This window comes from Laccaria bicolor, genomic scaffold (genome assembly GCF_000143565.1).
Source record: "Laccaria bicolor S238N-H82 LACBIscaffold_30 genomic scaffold, whole genome shotgun sequence".
NCBI classification, from domain to species: Eukaryota; Fungi; Basidiomycota; class Agaricomycetes; order Agaricales; family Hydnangiaceae; genus Laccaria; species Laccaria bicolor.
The window spans coordinates 198002-224142 of NW_001889901.1; the positions used below are offsets into that span (position 1 = coordinate 198002).

General features: G+C 48.9%; 10 protein-coding genes across 10 annotated transcripts; 5 read left to right on the forward strand and 5 right to left on the reverse strand.

Annotated features, from left to right (window-relative positions):
• Positions 1–3724: 3724 nt before the first annotated feature.
• LACBIDRAFT_306334 (uncharacterized protein) lies at positions 3725–4654 on the reverse strand (the record flags this gene model as incomplete). Its single annotated transcript, XM_001885304.1, has 1 exon — positions 3725–4654. The coding sequence occupies one exon, from the start codon at positions 4652–4654 to the stop codon at positions 3725–3727; it is 930 nt and encodes a 309-aa protein (XP_001885339.1).
• A 714-nt stretch (positions 4655–5368) lies between these two features.
• On the forward strand, positions 5369–6327 carry LACBIDRAFT_306335 (uncharacterized protein; the record flags this gene model as incomplete). The annotated part of the gene is made up of 4 exons (XM_001885216.1): positions 5369–5533; positions 5591–5742; positions 5797–5924; positions 5981–6327. The coding sequence occupies 4 exons, from the start codon at positions 5369–5371 to the stop codon at positions 6325–6327; spliced, it is 792 nt and encodes a 263-aa protein (XP_001885251.1).
• A 1438-nt stretch (positions 6328–7765) lies between these two features.
• LACBIDRAFT_306336 (uncharacterized protein) lies at positions 7766–7957 on the reverse strand (the record flags this gene model as incomplete). Its single annotated transcript, XM_001885305.1, has 1 exon — positions 7766–7957. The coding sequence occupies one exon, from the start codon at positions 7955–7957 to the stop codon at positions 7766–7768; it is 192 nt and encodes a 63-aa protein (XP_001885340.1).
• A 343-nt stretch (positions 7958–8300) lies between these two features.
• LACBIDRAFT_306337 (uncharacterized protein) lies at positions 8301–9671 on the reverse strand (the record flags this gene model as incomplete). The annotated part of the gene is made up of 1 exon (XM_001885306.1): positions 8301–9671. One exon carries the CDS (start codon positions 9669–9671, stop codon positions 8301–8303), a length of 1371 nt encoding a protein of 456 aa, XP_001885341.1.
• A 1023-nt stretch (positions 9672–10694) lies between these two features.
• LACBIDRAFT_330912 (uncharacterized protein) lies at positions 10695–13000 on the forward strand (the record flags this gene model as incomplete). The annotated part of the gene is made up of 2 exons (XM_001885217.1): positions 10695–10884; positions 10935–13000. The coding sequence occupies 2 exons, from the start codon at positions 10695–10697 to the stop codon at positions 12998–13000; spliced, it is 2256 nt and encodes a 751-aa protein (XP_001885252.1).
• Positions 13001–13633: 633 nt separating this feature from the next.
• Positions 13634–14376, reverse strand: LACBIDRAFT_295114 (uncharacterized protein; the record flags this gene model as incomplete). Its single annotated transcript, XM_001885307.1, has 2 exons — positions 13783–14376; positions 13634–13705 (listed from the first exon to the last, which is right to left on the reverse strand). The coding sequence occupies exons 1-2, from the start codon at positions 14347–14349 to the stop codon at positions 13634–13636; spliced, it is 639 nt and encodes a 212-aa protein (XP_001885342.1). The 5' UTR covers positions 14350–14376.
• A 965-nt stretch (positions 14377–15341) lies between these two features.
• On the reverse strand, positions 15342–16757 carry LACBIDRAFT_306340 (uncharacterized protein; the record flags this gene model as incomplete). The annotated part of the gene is made up of 1 exon (XM_001885308.1): positions 15342–16757. The coding sequence occupies one exon, from the start codon at positions 16755–16757 to the stop codon at positions 15342–15344; it is 1416 nt and encodes a 471-aa protein (XP_001885343.1).
• A 1217-nt stretch (positions 16758–17974) lies between these two features.
• LACBIDRAFT_157224 (uncharacterized protein) lies at positions 17975–20227 on the forward strand (the record flags this gene model as incomplete). The annotated part of the gene is made up of 8 exons (XM_001885218.1): positions 17975–18232; positions 18290–18689; positions 18738–18841; positions 18879–18999; positions 19056–19384; positions 19450–19646; positions 19703–20054; positions 20114–20227. Coding segments are annotated over 8 exons (1875 nt in total), but the record flags the coding sequence as incomplete, so codon positions are not given.
• An 837-nt stretch (positions 20228–21064) lies between these two features.
• LACBIDRAFT_306342 (uncharacterized protein) lies at positions 21065–22819 on the forward strand (the record flags this gene model as incomplete). Its single annotated transcript, XM_001885219.1, has 2 exons — positions 21065–21686; positions 21738–22819. The coding sequence occupies 2 exons, from the start codon at positions 21065–21067 to the stop codon at positions 22817–22819; spliced, it is 1704 nt and encodes a 567-aa protein (XP_001885254.1).
• Positions 22820–23678: 859 nt separating this feature from the next.
• Positions 23679–24929, forward strand: LACBIDRAFT_330917 (uncharacterized protein; the record flags this gene model as incomplete). Its single annotated transcript, XM_001885220.1, has 3 exons — positions 23679–23745; positions 23807–24734; positions 24851–24929. 3 exons carry the CDS (start codon positions 23679–23681, stop codon positions 24927–24929), a joined length of 1074 nt encoding a protein of 357 aa, XP_001885255.1.
• Positions 24930–26141: the final 1212 nt, after the last annotated feature.

Consider the following 26141-nt stretch of genomic DNA (forward strand, 5'->3'; position numbering starts at 1 on the left):
CCGGACTTTCAAACACTAATTGTGAGTATCTCTTCATCTGTTTCTTCCCCCCCCCTTCTTTCTTCCTTTTGTTGTGCACCCCTTTGCGTTTAGTGCGTGGGGTGCTTTCTTCTTCGCTGCTGCATGCAGTTTTGAGATTTTGCATTCTTAATGCGCTATCTCAGGCTCCCTCCTTGATTCTCTTGTGCACCTTGCGCCTTTTCCCTTGTCCTGGCGCATCTGGCGTGGGACTTGGCTCGTGGCCTCTGGCCTTTGCCCCCCTCCCTTCTTGGGTGGGACTCATGCCTTTCTTCCGCTCTTGCGTTTCTTTCGCGCCCTTGCGCTCCCCTCTGCTGCCGAGCACTTCATGTGTTCATGATTGGTTTCCTTTCTATTCATGTGTTCATGTTGGCACCCTTTTCTATGTCTTTGCTATCTTTTCGCGCTCTTGCCCCCCCCTGCAGTTCAGCACTTCATGTGCTCAACTTTACACATCTTTCTTGCATCTTCTCGTGGCCGAGTACTTGCCGCACTCGCCTCGCGCTTTCTTCAACTTCCTTTTTCCTCTCTGAGTTCTCTTTGAGTCTCCTCCCTCTTCCCATTTCTCTTCCTATCTTTCCTTTTGGGTCTTATCCCTGCACGCCTTCTCTGCTGCTCCTCCTCTCATCCCTGTCTTTCTTGCACTTTGTGCTTACCCACTCTCTTCAGGTCGCTCTTGCCCCTCCAGGAACCCAGGCTTGTACTCTGGATATCGCCAAGTTCCACCGTACTTGTCCTGTCCTGCCTTCTCACAAGCCGTGGCTTGTTGTCCAGGGTCTCTCTGGTCAATTTTTCATTGATCATGATCATCCTTTCGGTGCTGCTTGTGCAAGCAGCAATGCGGGTATGATCGCCAATGCTGTGGTAGATATCTGGCGAGGGGAGGGTGTCTTCCCTGTCCCCAAATACGAGGACGATCTCAAAGTCTTCCGTACCCCTTCTGCTGGGGGAAAATTTCGTAATGGTGATTTTTTCTATGACTATGATCGTTCCGAAATGCTACGTCGCATTGACTCTTTAGGTGTGCCTTGGCATGACGAAAAGGGAGACGACCACTTCCTTTTCGTCACCACCTTCATTGGCTTCCTTTGGGACATCCCTAGGAAGCTTGTCAGTTTGCCTGAGGAGAAGCGCCTCAAGTTCCATGAGCGCGTACGGCATTTCCTCAGCAACTTCAAATGCCGCCCTTGCCACTTACTCGACGTCGAAAAAATCCATGGCTCCCTCTGTCATGTCGCCTTTGTTTACATGGATGGCCGCTCGCATCTCCCCTCCCTCTCTAACTTTGCATCTTCTTTTCATAACAATGAACTTATCACGAGACATCCTTCCCACTCCATGTTGACTGATCTCTCTTGGTGGCTCCAGAGATTGGAGGTTACTGGTGTCTCCCGTGCTCTGCGCCCCCATGGTCCTCTCCAGGACCTTGGCCTGTACGTTGATGCTTCCACATCTTGGGGTATTGGTATTGTCATTGGGGACAACTGGGCTTCTTTCCAGCTTTCTTCTACCTGGAAGGTGCCTGGCCGTGACATCTGCTGGCTTGAGACCCTCGCTGTCGAGCTCCTCTCTTATTTCCTGGAAGACATGGGTTTGCAACACTGCCGTTTGCTTATCCACTCTGACAACCAGGGTACCATTGGTGCGTTAGAGAAAGGGCGTAGCCCAAACTCTCACATTAACCTGTCCTTGCGCCGTACTTATCTTGTTCTCTCCGACTGCTCTATTTCTGCAGATATTGTTTACATTGCTTCCGAAGCTAACCCTGCTGACCCCATCTCGCGCGGAGAACCGGGGGAGGCTGGGAAGCAGATTTTCCCTGCCTTTAAGCTCCCTGATGAGCTTGCTGACTGTTTCCTCTATGTTTAGTCTTGACCGGAAGCTTACATCGTCGACCAGTGTCGTCGAGAGGTCCGTGGGTGAGAAACAATCTCATATCTCTATCTCACCGCGCCCCACGCGGCCTCGAAATTCCTTTCATCCTTTCCAACGTTCCTCGCCTGTCTCACCTCCTCTGGTTTCTAAACTTTCCCATTCTACTCCCAAACCCAGTTCCCCTCACTCCTTTTCTGAATTATCTGCAATCTCCAACTCTTCCTTGCACCCTACCCGTGGTCGTAAGCCCCACCCTGGCCGTTCTATTGTTCACAGTGAATTCCGCCCCCACGTTCCTGCGGCTCATCGGATTTTCTCGTGGCGTACGCCTTTTGGCTCTCGTCATCGACATGATATATCTCTGCGTTTCCCCACTCCCGTAGTCGAATCTGCATTGATGGCTGTCCATGGAGCCCTGGCTCCCAACACCAAGTCAACGTATGCTGCGGGCCCTCTTCGTTTTACTCAATTCTGTGACAAGTGGGGCATCTCTGAGGAGGATCGTATGCCCGCCGATTATGTCTTGCTATGTGCCTTTATTGGTGAATACAAAGGCCTCCAGTCTGGTAATACCATTCGGTCATGGCTGGCTGGCTTGCGTAGTTGGCATATCATGAACCATGCACCTTGGCATGGTGACGATAGTTGGGTGCATCTGGCTCGCATCTCAGCTAACAAGGAGGGCACGAAGCACAAACGCCCCCTCCGTGCTCCTGTCTCCATTGAGCACCTCTCTTGTTTGCGCCGCGCTTTGAATCTTGCCAACCCCTTCCACGCCGCTGTCTGGGCCGTCGCCCTTGTCACCTTCTTTGGGTGCCGCCGCTTGGGGGAAACTACCCTGACTACTGCCAGGGCTCTTGACCCAAAATATCATGTACTGCGCTCGACGAAGTATGTCTTTATTCTTCTTTCTTTACTCCTGTTCTTCTTTCTTACTTTCTACTAGAATTGTATTCCGTACTTTGCGTGATGGTGCTCGTTCTGCAAGTTTTGACATTCCATGGACAAAAACAACAAAGGAAGTTGGAGCCACTGTCATCCTCACTGCTCGTCGGGAGGGTGATCCTCTCTGTCCTGTCTCTGCTCTCAAGAATCACCTGGATGTCAACTCTTCTATCCCATCCTCGTCAACCCTCTTTGCTTACACTTCCACATCTGGTCAACCCAAGAACCTCCTCAAGCACGAATTCCTCAACTTTGTCACTGACATCTGGTCTTCTGCCATGCTTGCCCATATCCTGGGCCACAGCTTCCGTATTGGCGGCGCTGTGGAGCTTTTGCTGGCAGGTGTACCTCCCGAAATCGTCGCCGCTACCGGGGGTTGGACATCCCTCGCGTTCTTGCTGTATTGGCGCCGTATGGATGAAATTTTGCCCATGTCCACTTCAAAAGCTTATAATAAAGCACAACTTGACCGCCTTGCCTCTATTTTCGAAGATTTTCGCATTGCCCACAAAATTCCTTCTTCCTTACTTGATAACTCCCCCCCTTAACTCATGTGTATCTTCATCCCTATCCTTGCCTTTCCCTGTAACATAACCACTTCGATTACTTTACGTTTGCAAATTCTATGAGTAACTTAACCTTTCTTCCGAGTGACGCTCATTTGGGAAGCCAGCTTGGCTCTCTCTTGCCTCACCAACCCGCCGGCGTGAGCTTACACTCGGGTTGGTACAGCCGGTTGGCTTGGCAAGCCCAAATTGAGCTTATTGAACGCTCAGACCTTGTTCGCACTTTCTTTGAGTCCGGGCAAAGTCTTTGCACAACCAAGTTATTCGTGTACACGAATTTCTTGGCTTCTTCTTTCTCTGTACGCTACGCAACAGTTATCTTATTCTAAGATCCGGGTTGATGCCATGTTTACCGATGCACCGAACCAAAGCTCGATATATTCCAGACGGTTTAACACAAGGGGCTGATCGACCATGACTAAACTTCCTGAAGAATTAAAGGTCCGAGTCGAGCACTTGATGTGCCTGAAGGAGCAGCGAATTATGTTGGACGCTTTGTGGAGGAATCCACGAATTTCATCCACCGATGAGTTTTCTGAAGTAAACTCCTGCAATTGGTGCCATGGAGCCAGTATACCGACAAGCCAGGGGTGGTAAAAATGAAGGGCTGAGAGTTGAGGAGCTGTTGAAAATAATTTGATGTGGTGTCCTTCAGCATAACCTGGGTCAAAGGCAACAGTCGCAGTGGTAAGGAGGGGCAGTGAAATTTCAGCAGCAAAGGAGTCGTTGGGGGGAATGCAGAATTCGGCTTGCTTCCACCGCTCCGAGACGGAGACAAACATTGTCAAAATTTCCACTGGGGGATTGTAGTACCAGGCACGTAGCTCTTCCCCGCTTGTAAGGCAAAAGGAGAGGGGGCAACTTGCAGTTCTAGATAGCCAGTCACGAAGAAGATTTGCTTGAGCCTTGCATCTTCTCCTAGTGAGGGCGAGGTGTATATTGCTCCAAAGCAAGGGAGAGGACCAAACAAGATCTCTCCAATCTTGGCAAATTTTTCCTAGAAAAAAGGGGGTTATCACTGGCAAACGTTCACCCTTGCTGTCGCCATCGTTTAGCGGGCACGGTAACTGCATGGCCTTGTAGAATATCGCAGCTTTGATCTCGGCTGGAAGTAGAGAGTTGAATGAGGATAGGGAATTGATTTCTGAAGGCAATCTTTGGAGTTGTAGGCATAAAGCGTTCCTCATCTCATTTTTTGAATGATACTGGCATGGGCCAGGCTCCGACATGCTTTTGGCACTGTTACTCATGCTGCTGGGTTGCTATAGGATCGGATATGCTGACCTGAAGGTTACTTGCTACTCCGGGGATTTGTCGACGTTGCCTGCCACGGTGGACACTGGACACGACGTCAAGATGAACTGGAGATAAACGCACACCTTTTGAGACATCATACATGCTTGTGACTCAGTTGTGACCGTTGTGTGACCGTATCCTCCGACTTGTAACCTCTTGCAACCTGACCAGCTCACATGCAACGATCATTGCGTCGACTCTCGCCATACAAGTTTGAGATCTCGGCCTTAAGCTTAATGGGCTATGGATTGCACCAGGGATGCGCAAGCAGTGAAGAGCAAGGGCGGGAGCTCATAAAAAGTTATCGGTTTCATTTTCAATGGTGTGTCCTCTTCTCTCTTCCGAACGAAATTGTCATAGAGACTTACACTGGTATGGAAAAGTATCATGTCTAACCCAAGTAGGACAAGAAGGCCCATCTCGGACTTTTGCGCCCAACACTTCCCTATTGCCTGCACTCCGATGTATCTCACATAGGGCATGTCAATGTGAGTCTTTTTTTGCTTCACTCCCAACCGAAAGTTTCTGAATCTATTCGGGGTGGCAGGGTACACTTGAGCTTAACAAGTACTGAGTGTTGTGGCTCTTCCTTCCGAGGCTTTACTGGCTGCATTAAAATCAGCCTGAGCATCCTCTCCAACCTCATCTTTGAAATATAAGAGGTCGTCATGAGATTGGCGAAGCAAAATGACCAAGCCTTAGTACTGAGCTTTGAAATCTCTGGCTTGACGCACGTAGGCCACAAAGCACGCGTGGCGCATGATGTCAAGATTGAAGTCATGAAACTTGCGGACGTCGAAAAGGGCTCGGAGCCGATGTGTCCTGAACCTGATGTGAGTTTTTTCAGCCACAAATCATTGCCAGTCAAAATGAATTGGCTTTCCTGATAGGTTCACATACCCTTGCCTCCGCTACAGAAACTCAGAATGATCGTTGAGCGGCTGCGGCCCATGTCGGGCATCTTGGCCGTCCGAGTGAACCTCGATCCATACCGAGGGAGTGACAGTGGAGACGGAGTGGAAGGATTGCGTGAACCCCAAAAGTTCGTTTCTTTTGGTAGCTTCTGCGCCTGACATTGATTAGGAGACCAGCCCAGGAAGATAATCCTGACGAACCGCCAGAAGAAGCACGTAATCCCGAAGAATTATTCACGGTTCTCATGTCCGTCCGAAGTTTCCTCAAATTTTTCCTTGAATAGCCATGTTGTTTCGACTACAATTGCATGTATGTGAACCATATCATCTCATATGGCTGGGCCTAACTAAATAAGCTCAGTTTAGGTATATGCCAACACCATTGTATGATCCTCTACGTCTCATTGGAGATGTGGCGGAAGCTGGGGGCGGTTCATCAAGCAGTCGATGAAGGACCCTCCCCACCCAAGCTCAACGCCTTCATCAACGGCGAACCATCAGCCATGACCATGGGCACAAGCGGACCTGGCCTCGGTATCATAATGACGCCCAACAAAGCTCAGAGGTATACGAGGCCGTCGATTGCGCTTCGATGGCTAGTGCCACCTCCCTCCGCGTTCCCGTTCTCGATAGGTGACCTCGCCCCACTGCCGCCGAGTCGGATGAGAACGTTCATGTTTTTCCTTTTATGCTATCTCGTCCAAGTCTGGTAGCCAACTTTTCCTTCGTTGTCTCCAGCCCCTCGTTCAAACTGCCCCAAAGGCGCCTTGCCTTTATAACACGGTGGATGCGGACAGCCCAATCATGAGCTATACGTCAGCCTAGATCGACGCTGCCTAATTGGTAATTCAGACCTCTCAGTCTAGCCATGATGGCGAGTGCTTCAGCCGCCGTGTCCAGCCCTTCGCTTTGGGACCCTTCTGGCCATCATTATACCAGATAGACCGCGGATAACCCAGCCATCAGATACCCAACAGCCCAGATAGATGACACTCAGTTGGTGACGTTTCTCAAGTTCAACCTCATCTCCGACATGATCGTCCTGGACCCCCTCCTCTTTACCACCCCAATGCAAATTTTCTCCCGCACAGGGTCTTCGCTCCGAATCAGTCAAAAATTTCAAGGCCTCGGCCCCGGACTTCCTTCAACTCTCACCTCTGGATCATTGGCCCACAACGCCACAGGCGGGCATTCCGCATTACTAGATGTCGTCTACTCCCAGGCGAACACGAGCGGTAACAGTGAACGTCCCAATCCCAAGTTACCTTCCCAGCTGGCTTCAGAGCTTATCTCCTCCGACGACCATTCTGGCTCTTCCCCCATATTGGGCTGTTCGATAGCATCGACAGCGATCAGGTGGAAAGTACCACGGCTGTCGAAGCTGGGGCAGTCACAGCTCTCGATGCATTATCTTCTGTTGAGCAGCAGCGCGAACACAACCTTCTCCCCTGCAGAAGTTTCATGCAATTGATGTCCGGAGCGATGTCTGTGCGACCGTCCTGAGACAGATACGGAGATGGTCCCCAGTGAGCTACCTGTGGATGAGAATACCGAGGACTCCTCCTCCCACCAGCGCAGGTTCGCAGAACAATGAGATATTTGTGCGGAGGATGAACTGGAAGGCGAGGACTCGGAAATGTGAGGTGTCTGTGGGGAGGTAGAGGCGTCCGAGGTGTGAGATGTCTCTGTGAATGATGATGAGGCAGCATGGGGGTTTGTTCAATGGCGAGGAAGGTGTCGTTATAGGAGGAGGCGTCAGGTTTGTTTGCGGATGTAGGCAGGGGAGTTGGAGGTGTGGCTGGAAGCGCTCCAGGCTTCACCTGCTCCTGATTCGCCTTGCTTAAACTGCCCTTACTACCCTTTTCAAACTTGCCCCCGGTCGTCAGCTTCTTGGATAAGCTAGGGCACTTCTTGACAATGCCATTGTCGCTTGATATATTCCTCTCCTCCGATCCTCAAAAACTCTAATAGCGCTGCGTTCCGGCTATTGACATTGAATATTGCCAGTACCCAGATGCAAACCCCAGGCTGGCACTGACTAGATTGTTCATGAGCACACGCTTGACAAGCTACCCAGGAAGATCTGCCTGCCGGGCTTTCCGCAGGACGAGGTAGTAGTTCAGGCTGAGGATGCGGGCGGTGCTGAGAGGCCTAGGGGTGGTGCGTGCTGTTGAATGGATCATCCTTGGACGTCGTCCGAATTGTAAAGTTTTTAACACACCTTTCTTTGTTTTTTCTTTCCTCGTTCGTGGTGTATGTTTCGTGAAACGGGTCTGGAGGAGCGTATTGCTCCCGGTGCTTTTTGAAGAGCTTCTTCCCCGCGGTTCCGAGCATGGCCGACATGATAAGCTAGGCTATGCTAGCGTTGGTGGGGTATATATGCGGTGGAGGAAGAAGAAGTAAAAGAGCGGTTGACATACTTCTATGGAGTTTGGACATTCAGCCTGTAATCGTGAACGTCATCACGCAACCAATAAATTCTCTCCCGTTGTACAATTCCACAAAGATGCCTGCTGTGAACGACTTAACAAGTGGGGTACACCCGCAAAGGAATTAATCACGTTATGTACATAAACATTTCGGAGATCTTTAGTTCTACTAAGAGTACCACCAACTTTTGCAAGACCCGACCTGCCCTCCATGAGAGGAGCCACGTCTGTATCAATCATGGCCTGGGTATTCAAGTTCATTCCAGCAATAAAACACCATTCAATGTTCGGAGCGACTTCATCCCGAGGTGGGTACAAAAGTGCAACGTAAATTCAAGGCCTGCTTTCACAAGGCTGTTTAATTCTTCTTGTATATCCGAACTGACGACAAGTTCAGACGTACTCGTCATGCTCACCGACTTGATTTGAGCTACAGTCGTTCGTTCGGAGCCTATCTTGTCGGCTCGCGTAGCGCACTTTCGGAATCTGTGCACAAGCACATCTCGGAACAAATGCATGTGTTCATTGAGTGAAGTGGCGCCGTGGTACGAGAAGCTTCGCAGATTGGGGAGAAGAATTCCTGAGTAGAGCCGTTGCAAGAATTCTCCGTTGAGTAACTTGATGCGTGGATAACTGAGGAAGTTGAGGGATAGATCCTTCACTGACGGGATGTTTTTCAAAGCCTGAATCAAATCATGGTTCGACATTATCATGGCACTCCAAGTAAATCTTTCCAACAGAGGCGAGGATTGAAACGAGTTTGTGATTTGAAGCAGGACAGCGTCCTGCGGCCCGTTCTCCGCCGGGTTGTAGAGGGAGAATTCACGCAAAGAAGGAAATCTGACTTGCCCTTTGAAAATCCAACCTGATTCAACAAAGACATTGTCAACTTCAAAATGGAGCTCGAGATATTGCAGATGTTCCAACAGGAGCGGCCGATGGAGTTCTTGCTCCAGTGAACGCTCCAGATACCTTGATTCAATGGCTGTAAATGTGCAGCGGACTATATGAAGCGCATTTTGGAGAAAAAACCGAATCTCATCCCTGTAACAGGATTCTGCAAAAAACTCCTGCAATTGGTGCCATGGAACTACTAGCACCTTGCGCAAGAGCCCGAAGGAGCGACTAGCATGAAGATGAAGTTGTGAGAGTTGCGGAGCCATGAGCCTGAGTAAATCCAACTCATATCCTGTTGAAGCTACGTAAATAGTAGCAGTAGTAAGAAGGGGTAGGGATTGTTTGGCGGGGGAAATGATGTTGAAGCAAGCTTGGAGGTTGTGAAAAGAGATGTATATTTCTCTCCATCGTTCTGAGATAGACGCAAAGAGGGTCAAAACTTTTACCGGAGCATGATACCGCCGCGGCCGCGTCTCCAGAAAGTCCTCCATATCAAGACAGAAGGAGATGGGGCGTTTTCCGGTTCTGGACAGCCAGTCACGGAGAAGAACAGTTTGGGCCTTGTAGTTATCCGACGACAGCCGTAGATACAGGGTTGTCCAAAGGATTGGAGTTGACCAAACGACATCCCTCCAACAACGGCAGATTTTTCCCAGAAAAAAAGGATTTGCTCCCACCAAAAAATCAAAGTCAGTTAACGAGCCCAAGGCATTGTAGAATATCTCAGCCATGATCTCTACTGGAAGCTTGTTGATTGGGGATAGAGAGTTGAGTTGTGAGTTCAATTGTTGGCGCTCCTTTTCTTGTTCAACTTGAAGAGGAACCCGCGTGTGTTCCGTTAGTGCTTTTGTTTCCGCCATTTTCGATTTTTCAACTGCCACTTGTCGGAGTAAAGCGTTCTGGGTGGTGTCATTACCTTCAAATCAATTGTCGTTCTAGGCGTGGTAGTAAGTGGTGACTCACCAAGGTGTTTAAAAAAGGGTTAACTCAAGGTTAACTAGCGGTTACAAAGGTTTGTCGAAGGTTGTGATCAAACCACAAACGTGAGCTACTCGTTAGGAGAGACTGGAGGGTTTTACTTTGTTGGCCATGTTTGTTCCAGCTCTTCCCGTTTTATGATCAACACCCAACTGCCAACATTTGGCATCGACCTCCACGTTCCCTCCTTTCAATCTTCTGTGACAGGTTTCTCCTTCACGAATTTAAACTTGCTATTTGGCATTTGAAGCTCAGGGAACTCAAGTCCAACATTTTACGGCTTATACCAAGCTTATACTGCGGGTTCCTTCGAAAGACAAAGTTAATCTTCTATCGTATGTGAGCCTTGCACAGGCGAAGAAGTGCTGAAGACCTTCAAGAGTAAGTGTAAGAATGGACGAGCTGTTGGGTCAACTCCAATTTCATTCAATCGGTGTGTCCTCCTTTTTTGCGAGCAAATTGCTTTCATAGAGGATTAGGGGATGGATCCTCCGGCGATCTGTCCGTACTCTTTACCAAGAATATCACAACCATTTGGATGTTTCCAGGTCGCTTCGCGTCCCCAAAAAATACCCCGTCTGTTTTTCAAGGTCAAGGTCAAGTGACCAGCGCGGTACTAGAATAACTCGATCGCGTCAAACCGATCGTTTACCAACCTCCAGCAGCTTATATCTATAGCGCAAATCCGTCGCCTCTCTCTCTCTCTCTTGATACACAACGACATCGTCGATTACCCTGGTCAAATTAACCGCCACTCCACTAGCCCTATATTCAACATGTCTTCCCTTCATGTTGTGGCCACCGTCATCGTCCAATTCTTTCTTGTTGCCTGGGGGTGGATTTGCAACAGCATTCGCAATCTCGCCCAGTCCTTCAAACCCTTCGCGATGCTTCCCCAGTTTGCGCACGTCTCCCTCAGGGAGCCCGCCCACACTCAAGATCGCATCTTAGAGGGGGCACATCAATGTAAGTGTTTTGGACCACGCCTAGTCGAATTGAGCTCAACTCTTTCGCAGCAGCAGTTTCCGATATCGCGTGCGGTTCCTCGAAAGGCCCTATCCTGCCCGTGTACACCACCACTCAAGGCCAAAATACCCAGCTACGCGGGCTCCAGCAGCCCACCAACGCGATTTGGAACCCATATCTCCCCGCCGACGTCACTACAACACCTGCCGTTCACAGCCCCTCGTTGACCTCAAAAGATTTGGATGTTTTTCAACCCTCAGTGATATCTTATCCGGAGCCAACCTACTCGCCCAATCTGCCACGAGCTACGATGAGAAATTTAGAAGCAATCACGAGCCCAAAACATCTGAAAAAGCTAGATTCTGTTATATTCCCCTCCCCGCAAAATCTTACATCCACGAAGGTCGTCGCAACCGTCTCTACACCCGTCGAGCTTCCACCGACATCGGGGAGTGCCACTCTGGCTGTCGTGGCCCCTCTAAAGCAAGAAGGCCATCCTTCGCTGTATGACTGCGAAAACGCTCTCCGGCAAGTCGATAAGTCTTTCATCGAAGCCGATGCCCTCTGCATATCTGAAACACAAGTTTCATCTTCTCTTGATTTTGTCGAAAACTCTCGTCCTTCCCATTCCGATCAGACTGCCGGCTCAATCAAGAAAAAAAGACGTGCTGTGGTTGCCATGCCTATGCCGGCATTTGAAACATCCACGGACTCTCCATACAGGAATGACACCACATTCAAGGAACCAACTGCATCAAGCGCTCTTACTGCTGCTGATTCCCAAGACGATAGCCTTCTCGACGTCGACGCAATCATCGCTCTGGCGGGTACATTATGCAACCCAACTTCTTCCAGCTCGAGTGGATCATCTGATATCGCCCAATCCTTAACTCTTCAGGTCGATCCAACGACACCCTCTCAAACGTCTGGGAATATGGTTATTGAAGCCCCTACACCTCAAATCCGTCACTGTTATCTGCCCATTCAAAACGACCTCGAACCTTCAAATTCTCCAGAATTTACGCTACCATCCCCCCCTCAATCACCGAACTCAGTCGACTTCGATCACTTGCGACAATACCACGAAGAAGAATCAACTCTTGCATATCTTCAACATTCAGGCCAAAACTCTCCACGGTCAACACGTATCTGTGGATCTCTCGAAGCGATACGAGAAGAGGACGAGGAACCCTCTTTCTACGACGATATACTCGCAACCCCTTCGCCCCCTTCCCATCACGAAAGTACATTCCCCGACAATCCCCAAGTTACACGCCAAGATTCAGCGTATGAACCCCCCACTACCAAACCTGAGAGGAAGAAAAGACGTTTTTCTCTGGTTGATATCCAACCAAGGTCCAAAGTAATTCCTACCCAGAAGAAGAAACGGCGTTCTGCCCCGTCAGTACTAGGACTGGGATGGTTGAATAAGACCACTTCTTCACCCCAAGAAAGAGAACGATCGCCCGGCATCGAGCCTGTTCCTCCTGCATCTCCTCTTCGCCCGCTCCTTCTCCCAATGCAACTTGCCATGCGAGGAAACAGCACTCCTCTCAAACGCGACCATTCCTCGACTGTCTCAACGCACGCCCCGAAGCGGCGCTCATGGTTCAAGAACCTTACCTCCCAACATTCGTCCTCTTGGCAAGTCTCCCCTCCAATTCTAAACCTTATCCCTGCCACGCCTCCTTTGAACGATAACCCCAATAAAGCCATTGAAGATCCCACAATTAGCAACGGCGCACCACTTTCCATCGACCCCAAGTTCCTCTACCCTGCTGACCCCTCTTCTGTATTCGAACCTGACGAGATTATCGACACTACGGATCCGCCCTCGCCTACCATAACTGAGCCGACACCAATTGAATCAGATTCAGATGACGTTGCTGAAAACAGACGATCGAAGAGTCTTGCTGAGCTCATTGCGCTCATTGATAGCTATGATTTCGAGAATGGACGTATGAAGGGGGACTCTTCTGAACCTCAGCTTGGTGATTTATCGTCGTCTGAAGCCCAGCTGGACTGGGCTGCTACCTCTTCTTCGTCGTCGAGCAGCGATGACGAGTCGTATTTTGATGAGTCGGAGGATTCGATGTCTATCGGTTTGGCGCTGTGATTGTGACGTGCTATTGTCTGCCTCCATCTTCCCTTCTGGTTCCTCTCCGTTTCTCGTCTCTGTCTTTCTCTCATTCTGTTTCTTGTCTCTGTCTTTCTCTTCATCATCTTGTCTCTTTCTCATTTTGTATATCTCTCCCGCTCCCGATCTGTACCCGCGTCCTTTTGTCTCTGTCTCCTTTTCTTCGTCTCTTGTCTCCGTTTCTTTCCCTCTCACTCTGTATCCTCGTCTCCCTCTCTGTATCTGTCTCTGTCTTCACCTTCGTCTCTCGTCTCGGCCTCTGTCTCTGTCTCAACCTTCGTCTCTTTTCTCGGTCTCTTCACCTTCGTTTCGGGTCTCGGTCTCTGTCTCTTTGTCCCAGTGTCCGCCTCCATCTCTCTGCCTTATCTCTTCGTCTTCATACATCATCTTTCATCTCTCCCCCACCGTTTCATTGCGCATCTTTTAGATTTTCACTGTATGCATCAGATCCCCGATATTTACGATATGCCATTTTGCACTGACTAAACGATATATCATTATTCTTAACTTATTTCCCTCTCTTCGTAGGATCGATACCTTGTACATAGTTAACGCAGAAATACATGATTTTCCTCAAGACTGAAGGGAGATTTGAGGTCAACCGGTCACTGATCACCAATAATTGACTGAGTTGCCTGGAGTATAGCTAAGGTATATCCGACGCTTCCAGTGGTTGGCTCGAAACTAATGAAGAACACACAGATTTCTAGTATTGGAGTAATTAGATTCAAGCGCCGTCAAAAGTACAGAAAGAGGCGTACCTTTCGCTTAGGCTGCTCTTCTGAGTGCATCGGGCTTCGCTTGCGCTTTGACTTCAAGAGTCGCGTCGCATATTTGGGATTTCCCTCTGCTTGTTCATCAAGTTCATCGGAGACACTTGAAGGCAACATGACGCGTTCTTGGTCTTCCCAAGGTACCTCAAGCGCCATCTTCGGAGGAACGTAGATCAACCCTCTAGGTGCTATCTTGATCCCAAACTTCTCCTTCATCACAGCCAGAGTGATAGGCTCCCGAATCCTCCAAACGCCCTTCACCCGGTATGCAAAATCGTACCTATCGCGGTCCTTATGGTGCGAGTTGTACTCCTTGTTCCCAAGCCCGTCTTCGGGGAGTGGTTCGTCCCCGGGGTTCCGTGTACGCGCACTCTCGATCTCGCAGATGTAGCCAACGTGTGAGAGGGGCGCGTTGAGGTAGAACCAGATGCGTTTGATGGACGGTGAGATGAGGTAGCGTCGAAATTCGTAGGTCTTTTCTCCTCGCACGATTTGTTGCATGCAATCATTCGTCATTGGCAGGATGGCGTCTGCTGGAGTCGTTCGCGGCGCCATTTTGGGATCGTTGCACCGTAGCTGGGGAGGAAATGGCTCGAATTCAGGGCTGCAAGCTGTTGTGGTAACATTGAAGAACGCAAACGCAATCACAACCTGAATGATTGATCAATCCCTTTCATGTCTTCTTCCTTTTACTTGCAAGATCTTCGCTTCCAGATTGCAGACCGTCTGGCGATGCTCTGAAACCTAGTGCAGCAGCTGGTCTTGGTGACTAAGGATTTGTGGGACTCATAATTCGATTCGCAAAAAGGTAAGCACTACATTGGTACACATGCCTCATTGTCCCTCTAACAATTCTACTCTACTTTGCAGCAACGACGCGGTTCGTAAGATTTCACAAAAGTACGACAACCATCTCTGACAAGGGTATGTGCAAAACATGCACCACAAGAACCTGTAGCGAAGCTGCTTGCGCTCGCATAAGATTGCGTGGAAACTGTATGTCAATATTCCCCAATTGTCATTCCTTGTCCGCTCACATTGGTTTTTGCTCTCGTAACGCAGCACTGTCATAAGATTACGACGGGATTTCCAGTATAAACACTCCGATTTGCCTCGGGTGGAGAAAATCGTTCCTTTGACGCTCATTCGATGGAGCTCTACATGACCGCCTACCGCCGGACAACTTTATCCTCGTCGGACAACACAATACGAAGATCTTTGCGTTTCCGACTGGCTCCCCCTGCCCAAAGGTTCTGGAGTATGTATTTCATGCCGTGTGGATTCGAGTCGGGTTGATATGAAGTTTCGGAAGGTTTGGGTTCGGAGGAGCGTATTACTTTAGATGTAACGCTGTCTCGTGCTTTGCGGTGGTCACAAGGGAAATGCAGCGTAACTGTAACTTACTAGGGCGATGCTAGCCTCCGTAGGGTAGTTTGGGGGAGAAGGAACGGGGGGGCCTCCTTGTGTACTGATTTATCCTTTGACACATGGATTCAGATCTACAGCAGTGCAAAAGGACTTGAATTCACGATAATCCGATACTCGAATCAGAGCTCATGGAAATTTCTTGATTCTACAAAGTGCGATGTCACCGAAAGGTCAAGGCCGTCTCGTCTAAGGCCGTCTAGTTCTTCCTGTATATCCGGGCTGATGACGAGTTGAGACGAAGTGTCCACAGTCACTGACTGGATTTGGGATACAGTCTTTTGTTCGGAGCCCACTTCTTTAGGTGGCGAAGTGCACTGCCGGAATCTATATACAAGGACATCTCGGAACAGGTCCATGTGTTCAGTGAGTGAAATGGGACCATGGTACGAGAAGTTTTGCAGATTCGGCAGAAGAATATTGTGAGGGCAATAGAGACGTTGGAATAGTGCTTCCGACAAGAAAAAGTTGCCGGCGTGTTTGGTGAGGCGAAGGCGTAAAGCTGTTATTGATGGTACAAGTTCCAGAACCTGGATCAAAATGATTTCAGAGGGTACTTCATAACTGAGAGCAAAATTTTCTAGAAGTTGTGAGGAACAGAATGCTTGCATGATTCGAAGCAGAATGGCCGCCGAGGATGCGAATGGACCATGGAGGGAGACTTCACGTAAGGAAGGAAGTTTGGCTGGCCCCAAAATCCAATTTGCACTCTCATCTAGGAAACTGAACCAGAGTTTAAGACATTCCAGATGTTCCAACACCACGGGGTGGAACAAATCTAGGTTCAGCGAATGGTCCATAATCACTGAGTTAATCTCTTTGAAGGTGCAGTGAATTATTTGAGGTGCATTGTGGAAAAATATGCGAATCTCATCTACGGTACAGCCCTCTGCGAGAAACTCCCGCAATTGGTGCCATGGGACTAGAACCTTAGACAGATAGGGATTGCTGAGATGGAGTACTGTGAGCTGTGGGGTCATTGATAGATTTAACTGAAGTTCTGGGTTGAAACTTGTTGGATGAAAACGAATAGTGGCAGTGGTGAGAAGGGGTAGGGGCTTTCCGGTGGTGGAAATGGCGTCAAAACAAGCTTTGATGTCGGGGAGCAGGAGTTCGATATCTTTCCATTGCGACGAGATGGACGCAAGTGTGGTCAAAACTTCTGTCGGCGAATGAAAGTCCCAATCGTCCGGCAACTCCTCATAGTCGAGACAAAAGGAAATGGGATGATTTGAAATCCTTGACAGCCAATCGTGGAGAAGATCAATTTGAGCTTCATATCTATCTTCCGATAGACAGAGGTGCAGAGTAGACCAAAGAATTGGAGTCGACCAAACGAAATCTCTCCAACTCCGACAAATTTTGCCGAGAAAAAAGGGATACATTCCTTCCCATTCCGAGTATATTCCCCGCCATTCCGTATTAACCAGTGAGCCTAGGGCATTGTAGAATATCTCCGTCTTTATCTCTGCTGGAAGTTGATCGATAGGGGATAAGCTGTTGATTTCTGAATATAACGGAAGACGCTTTTGTGCCATTTCCAGTTCTAAAGCGGCGACTTGTAGGAGTAAAACGTCCCTCCGAGTGTCTCTTTCGAACTGGGGACGACGTTCTACGAGCATACTACTCCCTGAATCTGTGCGTGTAACCATCCTGACTTGACTGTACCAGGTGTCGGAAAACAACCCAGCTTGTTTTTATTTTAGCTGGGTAAGAGGCTCTTATGACCTACTTACAAGAATACGCGATTGAAGGTCGATATCCTGAAGCGTGAAAATTGAAAAGTTGCTGCCACTGCCTTTGGGGATGATATGTTGATGATATGATGAAAAAATGATCGAAGGCGCTTTGTGCACCAACTGTCACCACCGGTCACCAACCGATAGCGTCAACGGAGCGCTTCACTGCCAAGCAGCCAACACTTTTAGGCATCCACCTCACCGCCCCAGCACCTCGAAGCCGGCCAACATGCTTTCAATGCTTTCAACTATCTGCGGAGGAACATTTCATCTTCCCTACCCTTGAAAATAGGACTATCTTGCCAATTCATCTTAGCTTCGACATCCGGAGACCCTTGGATACTGAAAGGATAATGTCGCACTCTAGGCTACAGATCATCTGGGGTTATGCTCCAAGCTTCAGAGCAGCCACCGCTACTGGGTTCCAGAAAACGGTGAGTACTACAACGAAGGCTTGCCGGCATCCCACTTTGATCCCTCTGATAATTTTCTCTCGTGTTGCAGCAGCAACGGGACTGTCGAAAAAATGGGATTATTATCGCCGACCATGGATGTGTGGGATATATATCCAGTATCGGGGCTGTTGCGCTCATGAGTCATTCGTGACGCGGTGTTGGCCTTTTGCGTAGAACCGTACGTTAGCACCCTTAAATTACACTCTCTGACCGCTAACGATGGCTCATGCTCTTGTAGACAACTATGGCAGTCGTAAGCCCCATATCTTACGACAAATTTTCCAAGAAGCACACTCCTTGCTTCAGAATTGAATTGTCCCGCTGAAGTTCATTCGACGGAGCTCTACATGACCACGTATTGTCGCAAATTTTATCCTCGTTGACCAATGCAACATAAGGATGGTCTCAAGCTTTTTCTATCAGTTTTTGTGGGCTTGGCGTGAACCCTAACCCTAAATTAAGTCCGTGTCAAGTGTTTCTCACCTCATATCGGAACTATCACTCCAACCAATGGCTCCCATCCGTGTGGCCATCCTCACAGGTTTGTTCTTTCCCGCATGCCACATACCCGTCGCTGATGCTTCGACAGTGAGCGACACCGCTTTCGCTGATGCCACCACCGATAGATCAGGTCCAATAATCCAAGACATTATCACATCTCACCATGGAGAAGTAGAATCCGACAAGCATTACCGAATTGTCCCAGATACTGTAGAAGCGATACAAATCATTGTTAAAGAGTGGGGCGATAGTGGCAATGTGGATTGGATAATCACCACTGGTGGGACTGGGTTCGGTGTTCGCGATGTTACGCCTGAGGTAGTTATTCACTCGATCTCTTTCTTCGACATACGATCCGCTGACACTGGGAGACAGGCCATTATTCCCCTTTTAGATCGCGCTGCCCCTGGTCTAGTTCACCTTCTCCTGGCTGTGTCCCTCCAACATACACCACTTGCAGCGCTCTCACGTCCGGTCGCAGGCATGATCAAAAGTACACTCATAACCACCCTTCCTGGGTCTGTAAAAGCTGTCAAAGAGAATATGGACGCGTTGATGAGAGGCGGGATCGTGCAGCATGCCGTAGAGCTGTTGAGAGGCGGAACGGGAGCAAGGGTACATGCGATCTTAGCTGGAGGAGAGCAAAGAAGTATGAGTCACAACGGCCATAGCCATGGGCATGATCATGGCACTCATGTGCATCATCATCACCATGATCATCATACACCTACACCGCGATCTGTGCAAGTGTTGTCTCACGATCCTAGTGCACCTGGTATGTTTTTCGATTTTGTTTAGAAGGTGCATACTTATGTGTCTATAGCGTCTGCAAGACACAGGAAATCTCCTTACCCATTGATCTGGTTTGAGGCTGCACTCGATCACCTCCATGCAAATATCGAAGTTCTCCCAGCTGAACCTCGCATTGTGGGTGAATTGGATTTCAAGTTTTGTGACATTAAAGCTAACGCCCTTTTATCAGGTCGACAACAACTTACGTGAATATATACTTGCAGAAGATGTACACGCACCACAAGACGTACCTCCTACTTCTACCACGAACGTAGATGGCTACGCTATCCGTTGTATGTTCATCACCTGTCTTCCCTTGAAATTACAACTCATTGCGTATCTATAACAGCAGCCGACTCTCCGGGAGTATACAAAGTCCTCACCCGCTTCCCCACCACACCCCTTTCAGAAGACACCATCTACCGAATCAACACGGGCAGCCCACTCCCCCCAGGCACAGACGCCGTCATCATGGTGGAGGACACGCAACTCGTGTCGACGGATGATGAGACAGAGGAAGAGACAGAAGTGGAGACTCTCGCTCGAATTCCTGCAGGAGAAAACGTTCGCCTTCCTGGCTCAGACGTCCGCAAGGGGGATGTCGTCATGCTGAAAGGAGACAGAATTACCGGGCGAGGCGGCGAAGTTGGGTCTCTTGTTTTTGTTGGTCGGGAAAAGGTCTGCTTTCTTTCTTTCGGTCCATCTAGGTTCTGCAGTATTGACAAGTGTCAACGTGTGGACAGGTCCGCGTGTATCGTAAACCAGTCGTAGCCATTCTAAGCACGGGCAACGAGCTCATGGACGTACAAATGCGCGAGGCGAGCTCGACAACACCTGTTGAAGGATGGGGTGGCATCTTCGACACTAATAGGCCGTCCTTGCGGGCCGTTTTGGAGAGTATGGGGTATGAAGTTGTGGATCTGGGAATTGTGCCAGATGAGTGAGGGCTTTGTGTCTCATAACTGTCTGAAATCGCAGAACTAATTTGATCTCCAGCGTAGAAGCCCACGTCAAAGCAATTCAACGAGGTCTCTCTGAAGCCGACATGATCTTGACAACAGGGGGAACTTCCATGGGCCCAACCGACCTCTTGAAACCCGTCATCGAGCGAAACTTTGGAGGGACTGTTCACTTTGGAAGGGTCGCCGTGAAACCCGGAAAACCCACTACCTTCGCTACGATCCCGTTCGAGGATGAAGGGGGAAGGCGTGGGAAGAAGCCCATTTTTGCGTTACCAGGGAACCCGGCGTCTGCGTTGGTGATGCTTTACGTGTTTGTTGTTCCCGCGTTGAGAAAAATGGGTGGGTGGACGGAAGAGATGTGTCAGTTGCCAAGGGTGAAAGTGCAGGTAATTGTTTTCCTCCCATTTAATTGTCATTTGCCGAAGTGATGTTGCCTGATTGTTAGATCCAACACCTGATGTTTCTCGACCCTCGAACAGAGTTTCACCGCGTTGTCATCCGCATTGGGAAAGATTCAGGCGTATTGAAAGCGTATAGCACGGGCGGACAGAGGTCGAGTCGGGTGGCGAGTTTGAGTGGGGCTAATGGGTTTGTGGTACTTCCGCCTTTGGGTCTTACGGGGGCGAAGGTTGCGAAGGTTGGGACGGTGTTGGATGCGATTGTGATTGGGGAGTTGGAGATGGAGTGAGAAGCGTTCAATATATTAGTTCAGACAGCCAGTAGCCCCAGGCTGAGCCCCCAGCGAATGATAGGAAATTTCTGCACTTTTGCATTGCCACACCACATCTTATCTTATCTTGTCACGTTGAAGCCTACGTCAAAACTTGGTCAAAACTTCAACAAGGTTACAAGGTGTCCATTCCGCTGAATGGGCCCTGCCAGATCCACTCGAGTTCACGCTGTGGTTGTCGCAAACTCACCCTTCAATTCATCCGCAAACTTTCCGTCTCTCAGCTTTGTTGACAGACTCGGATCTGCAGTTTATTCTTCCGCCAGTATCGAAATGCCGAGAATTTGTGGATCTGCATTCACAAGGGCGGGGAAGTCAGTTGTCTCCAACAAGCACAAGGCATTGGGGTGACAGCCTCAGGAACAACAGCCTCAGCCCGTTCAACTCCTTAACGTCCGTCCCATGGTTGCTTTCTGCTCATGACGACCAAGGTAACTACTGTCACCTGTCTTCTTGCGCCTTCTACTCACCTCCCTATCCCCTTGGTCGTCGTCTTGGACGCACCTTCACGCAGATTCTACTCGTTGTTCTTGCATTATAATGATAATTTCATGTTCCGAATAAAAGCACCCTTCGCAAGATGATACTTCACGAACCAAGCCCACCAAAGCACCCACAAGTTCTCGAGTCACCACACCCCTCATATCTCATTCGCCCTTCAACTGAATGTCACGTAACGGATCAACATGGTCAGGCACTTTGCCCACTCTGAGGAAGATTTTTCGGATCCCCAAACCCCTGCATCCATCGTTTGGCAGATTCAAACGTTTTGTGAGACGGAGGGAGCGACGTCCCGCTCAATCGCCTCCCCCCCTTGCCACGCCTGAGGGGAATCTAAATTTGAGTCGTCCCCCGTCGTCAGTCTTCTCAGGACGCGCGGTCACGAATTATGGGGGACCAAGCACGTCTCAAGCAAGTCCTTCGGCACATTCCTTCCTACCGAATTTACAACCTCTCGATGCCCTTGGGCCTCAGCTTACGGACTATTCCGAAGAGAGTGTTGTTCCCCAACCGAGTTGTCCCCGAATGTATTGCGTGTCGCTACCCTCTGCGTCGCCCTCCCCTGAACTACCTTCAATCCCTTCCATTTATACTGGTGAATCAGCTCATGGAGAATACTATTATGGAACGATATACAATTCCCCCTTAGCGGCAAACGATGATGAACCAACTAATGAACAATATCAAGACATGACGCGTCAATCCTCGGCTAGCTCATATCACACCCGACGTGAAAGCCTTTCACCACAACGAGAACATCAACCAGAAATGGTTCCAGAAACCCTTGGTATGTAACTTTTATTATTGGCCCATGCTGAGAGCTGACGTTGTCCGTTAGTCTCATCTATCGCTCAAACAATCATCAGTGATTACTTCAAACCAAGCAAACTTGTCATAGATCGAAAGATATCCCTGATAGACATGCAATCCGTTCTCTATGCGCTCCGGAACTGTCTTCAAGACCTCACTATCGGTCCAATTGGTGTCGGACAACTTACCTCGCCTTCCGCAACGGCAGCGATCGATCTACGTCATCTATCATCTTTGAAAGTGAATCAGGTTGACTTTTCCTGCCTGAAAGAACTCCTCGCTTCTGTGAGGATGGACAGCCTCACAACCTTAGACCTCCTTGTCGGATCGCTGGAAGTCGTGCCTCATGAGCTGAATCTTGGATGGAGTCGACTCACGGACGTTATCCTCCATGATAACTTTTACCCTGAAGTTCTCGATGACGTGATGGGTTCTCTCCGCGACGTCACCCGACTGAAATGGTCGGGCGAGTTGGCTGTAGCAAATCATAAGAAGTACTCTTATGATCTCAAATCTTTGCAAGACCTTTCAGTTTGCTCAAATGAGGATGGATGCACTTTCTTCCTCAAAAATATTCGCTCAATGATCCCTCAAACACTCCATCTTTCCCATTTTTCACCTTTCATCCGTGGTCGTGGATCACATGGCCTTTTGGGTGTCAGAAACCTCTCCATCGAACATAAGATTGATGCAGACCAGTTCTTGTCTGTGTTACACCACTTTCCTGCCCTTTCAACTGCGGATTTCGGAATCAGCGGTACCACGATGACGGAAAAATCTGGGTGGTTAGCAATGCAACAACAATTTGCTGGACTCGAGTCACTCACTTTGCGGAGTGTTTCCTCCCCAATTCGGCCATTGTTAATGCCTATATCGCTCTCTAAGCTAAAGTCTCTTGTGATAATATTTGACTTCAAGAGTGAAGTGAAGCACCAATTCTGCTCCGGGCTTGCAGATTGTTTGAAAAAAGAAGAAAAATTATCACTGGAGTCCATTTGTCTCGTCGATGCTCACATAACACAAAGAGAGTTACGGTCGGTTTTGGAAATTGCTAGTCCGACTCTGCTCGATTATCAAATTCGACAGACTCGGACCCGTCTCGAGTCTTGACAACCAACTTTAGTCTGACCCAAGAGGCTTGGCACTTTTAGTCTTTTACGCTTCACATTAAGTACACCAACATTACACAGGCTTGGGCCACATGTTAGTAATATTTCAATGAATTCAACTGAACTAATGTACTTACTAAGTGACATCTACTCATCTACCAAGTCGAATCATCCCCGCCCTTCCGTTCGCTTCAGAGTGTTTTGAATTGGCAAGTTGGGAAAGGCTGATTAGTATCGGCGAGGTCTCGAAGTGACCAAACTCAGAATATCCCACGGCCCAAAGAAATGAAGCGCTTACCTACAACTGCGTCCAACTTGCATCCGACAGTCCGACTCCAAGCTTCATGGAAGTACTCTCCAAGTCAAACTTTAGCAAAGAGGAGGGGTTTTGATCGGAAGATTTCGAAATTTCATTATTGTAAAATGTGTTGCCTGACTTCTTGCCGACTGAAAGCGGCCGTTTCCCTATCGACCGACAGACAATAGGGTGAGGCTTTTTACCCTCTCAAACCGCAACACAATTGACCTTCGACGTATTTAAGTCCCAGTGTTTACTGGAGTATGGCCCCACTGGCATCGCAAGTGAAAGTTCATGCCTTACCATAACCCGACATCGTTGCCGCAATTTCAGGGGGGTATAAGTTATATTCGCTGGGCAGCAACTCCGTAAGCTTTGCGTGGCTACTCGTATCGACCAGTATCGACTAACTTCTATCTAGACTTTATCCTCGTGAACTGGACAAATCCGCCATTTTGAATTTGCCGTCCGATACTGGGGGATCTTATGCAGCCATTTCTATCAACCATCTTCCCTTAGAAATTCTCGCGGAAATTTTCCTTATTTGTTCAAAGAGGTCAGAATGCCGGTTTCATTTCGACCGCCCTGTCGATGCGAGGCGTTGGCGAGCACCATTGTTGCTTTGTCAGGTTTGTCGTCATTGGAGAGAGGTTGCTATATCTCTACCACTACTCTGGTGCTCATTGTCAGGCACGGGAGATTTCACCCCACTTCCTGCGTTTATCGCACTCTGGCTTGCCCGTTCTCGTGGTCTTCCACTTTCGTTGACCCTCGCGGCACCTTCGGGTTATAACGACAAACCAAAATATCATGCCCACGCATCCAAAATGTTCGATTTATTCTCGAATGAGATGCATCGATGGCGCACGATTGCATTCACTTTGAACGATAATCTCGCACGCCAATTTATCGCCACGGCTGATTCCAAGGCGCAAATTTTAGAGGAACTTGAATTGGTCTTTGAAGGACCTAGCAGTACAAGTGCTGAGGTCTCCGCTCTACTTCCATCCTTGCCTAAGCTTCGCCACCTATCATGGTACGGAAACCTGTCGGCAATGTCTTTGCAAAACATACCATTCTATCGGCTAACGCACATCTACATCACGTCACGTAACTCCGTGCAGGACGTAATAACCTGCCTTTCGCAATGCGCAATGGCGTTGAAAATACGCTGGCACTTTGTTAAATGTGGGCATTCGTCGGATGTTTTCGGACTACCGCAAACAACACTTTTTCATCTACAATCGCTTGATCTGGAAGGAACTGGGAATCTCGCCCATATCCTATCAAAGCTTACTCTGCCATCCCTGAAATATCTGTGCATGGCAACAGGTTCCGAGACGCAGTACCACGGGCTGCTCGAGGATTTTTTCAATAGGTCCTCCTGCCCTCTGCAAAAATTCATCCTTGTGGACGATTGTATCGACCAGGAAAGCGTTATCAAGTATTTGTCTATTCCTTTTCTGGAAACCATCCCGGATATAGAGGTTTACTTAGGGGGAGGATGGCAGAATGATGTCCTTCAGAAAATGCAGGAGGTTAAGGATTCCCAAGATACGCCTACGTTTCGCCGACTTCAGATTAGCTACCCCACCTGCAACCCAGCATTCACCTGGAAGTGAGTGACCGTGGATTGGATTCCAGGGATTGACTCGTCTGTGTATCGTTTTCTTATGCAGATCTACCTAACTGCTCCGCACATTCATAACATAAGTAATGCTGGTTCTAATTTAGATGTGAAATTGCTTCACAGGTCTCAAGTAGACTTTTTGAACTTCTTCGATCTTCAAACCCCATAACATGCCGAGTCTGAGTCGTCCGAGATTTCAATGAAGAGCTTCTCAACATTCTAGGTATCGCTGACGTGTCGCTTTGGTTCTGGAGCATATGGTGACCACGATCAAGTAGACCGCCTTGATGGAATCTCCAGGCGAATTACCGCCAATGGCATGGCGGGAAGACAATCGTTCTGCGAATATAAATAAGTGGCGGAATGGTGAGGAAAGATAGCAAGGACGTACCTTGAAATCATAGTTGTATAGGACGCGATCCTTACGTAAGCTACGCGTTCGGCCAGCCAAAGTGTGTTCCATTTTCCCAATGTTCTTCCATGCGTACCATAAAACTGTTGCGAGAGGTTCAGCCATAAAACTCCACGAGTGATGGTAGATTGTCATCGCCTGTCCTCGAGTCGGTTCAGGTCAGGTAACATCGTTTGGCCTTCGGAAGCCGTGGAATTGCATGACGACTGATTTCTCATTGTCTCCGTCGTCGTAGGAGCTGTAGACAACCCCCCGCCGGAAAGTCAGTGGAAAGAACTACCAGAAAAGTCGGAGAACCCTCGTCAATCAACGTAATCCTGGAATGAGAGGTACTTTCAGAGTGGATATTCTTGATGGACCCGATATCCTTCGGCCGGAGAAACGACGGTCCCGACCCCTGTTGCATTGCAAGTAAAAGGGAAAAAGATTCGAGTGCGGAGGTAGATTGACCTTCAATATCTTGACCAACTTGCGTGACTCCACAAGGATCGCTGGGAGGTTCAACAAAAGGATCCCATAATTTTTGATCTAAATATTGGTGGAAGGAGACCTATCCGAACAAGGCGAGAAATGCTCTGGACGACGATGGTAAGAACCCCAGGGAGAAGAACGAGGAGATTTCGTGAGCTTACTTCGTCGTCGGAGAGAAACATCCCTGGTTGGTATTGAGAAACTTCACCTGTCACGACGTGGCGAAGACCATTCTCGCGGGGTGGGGTATGCTTTGGAAGGCGTCGGCGCCTTGTTTATTGGTGGACTCGAGCCTGTAGAAGTCAGATATAAAGTGGCATTCGGATATGGCTGGGGGATCGGATTCACTCAACGTGGTGTGGTGCTGTAAACGAACTTGAATTTGGCGACCGTACTATCAAATAGTAAGGACTTGTGAGGATGAGGCTATTGGGGCCCGTGGAACAATGTTTATCGGTCGGATAGAATATGATCGTGCGCATGGATGTTGGTGTTGTGCATCGGATTTCCAC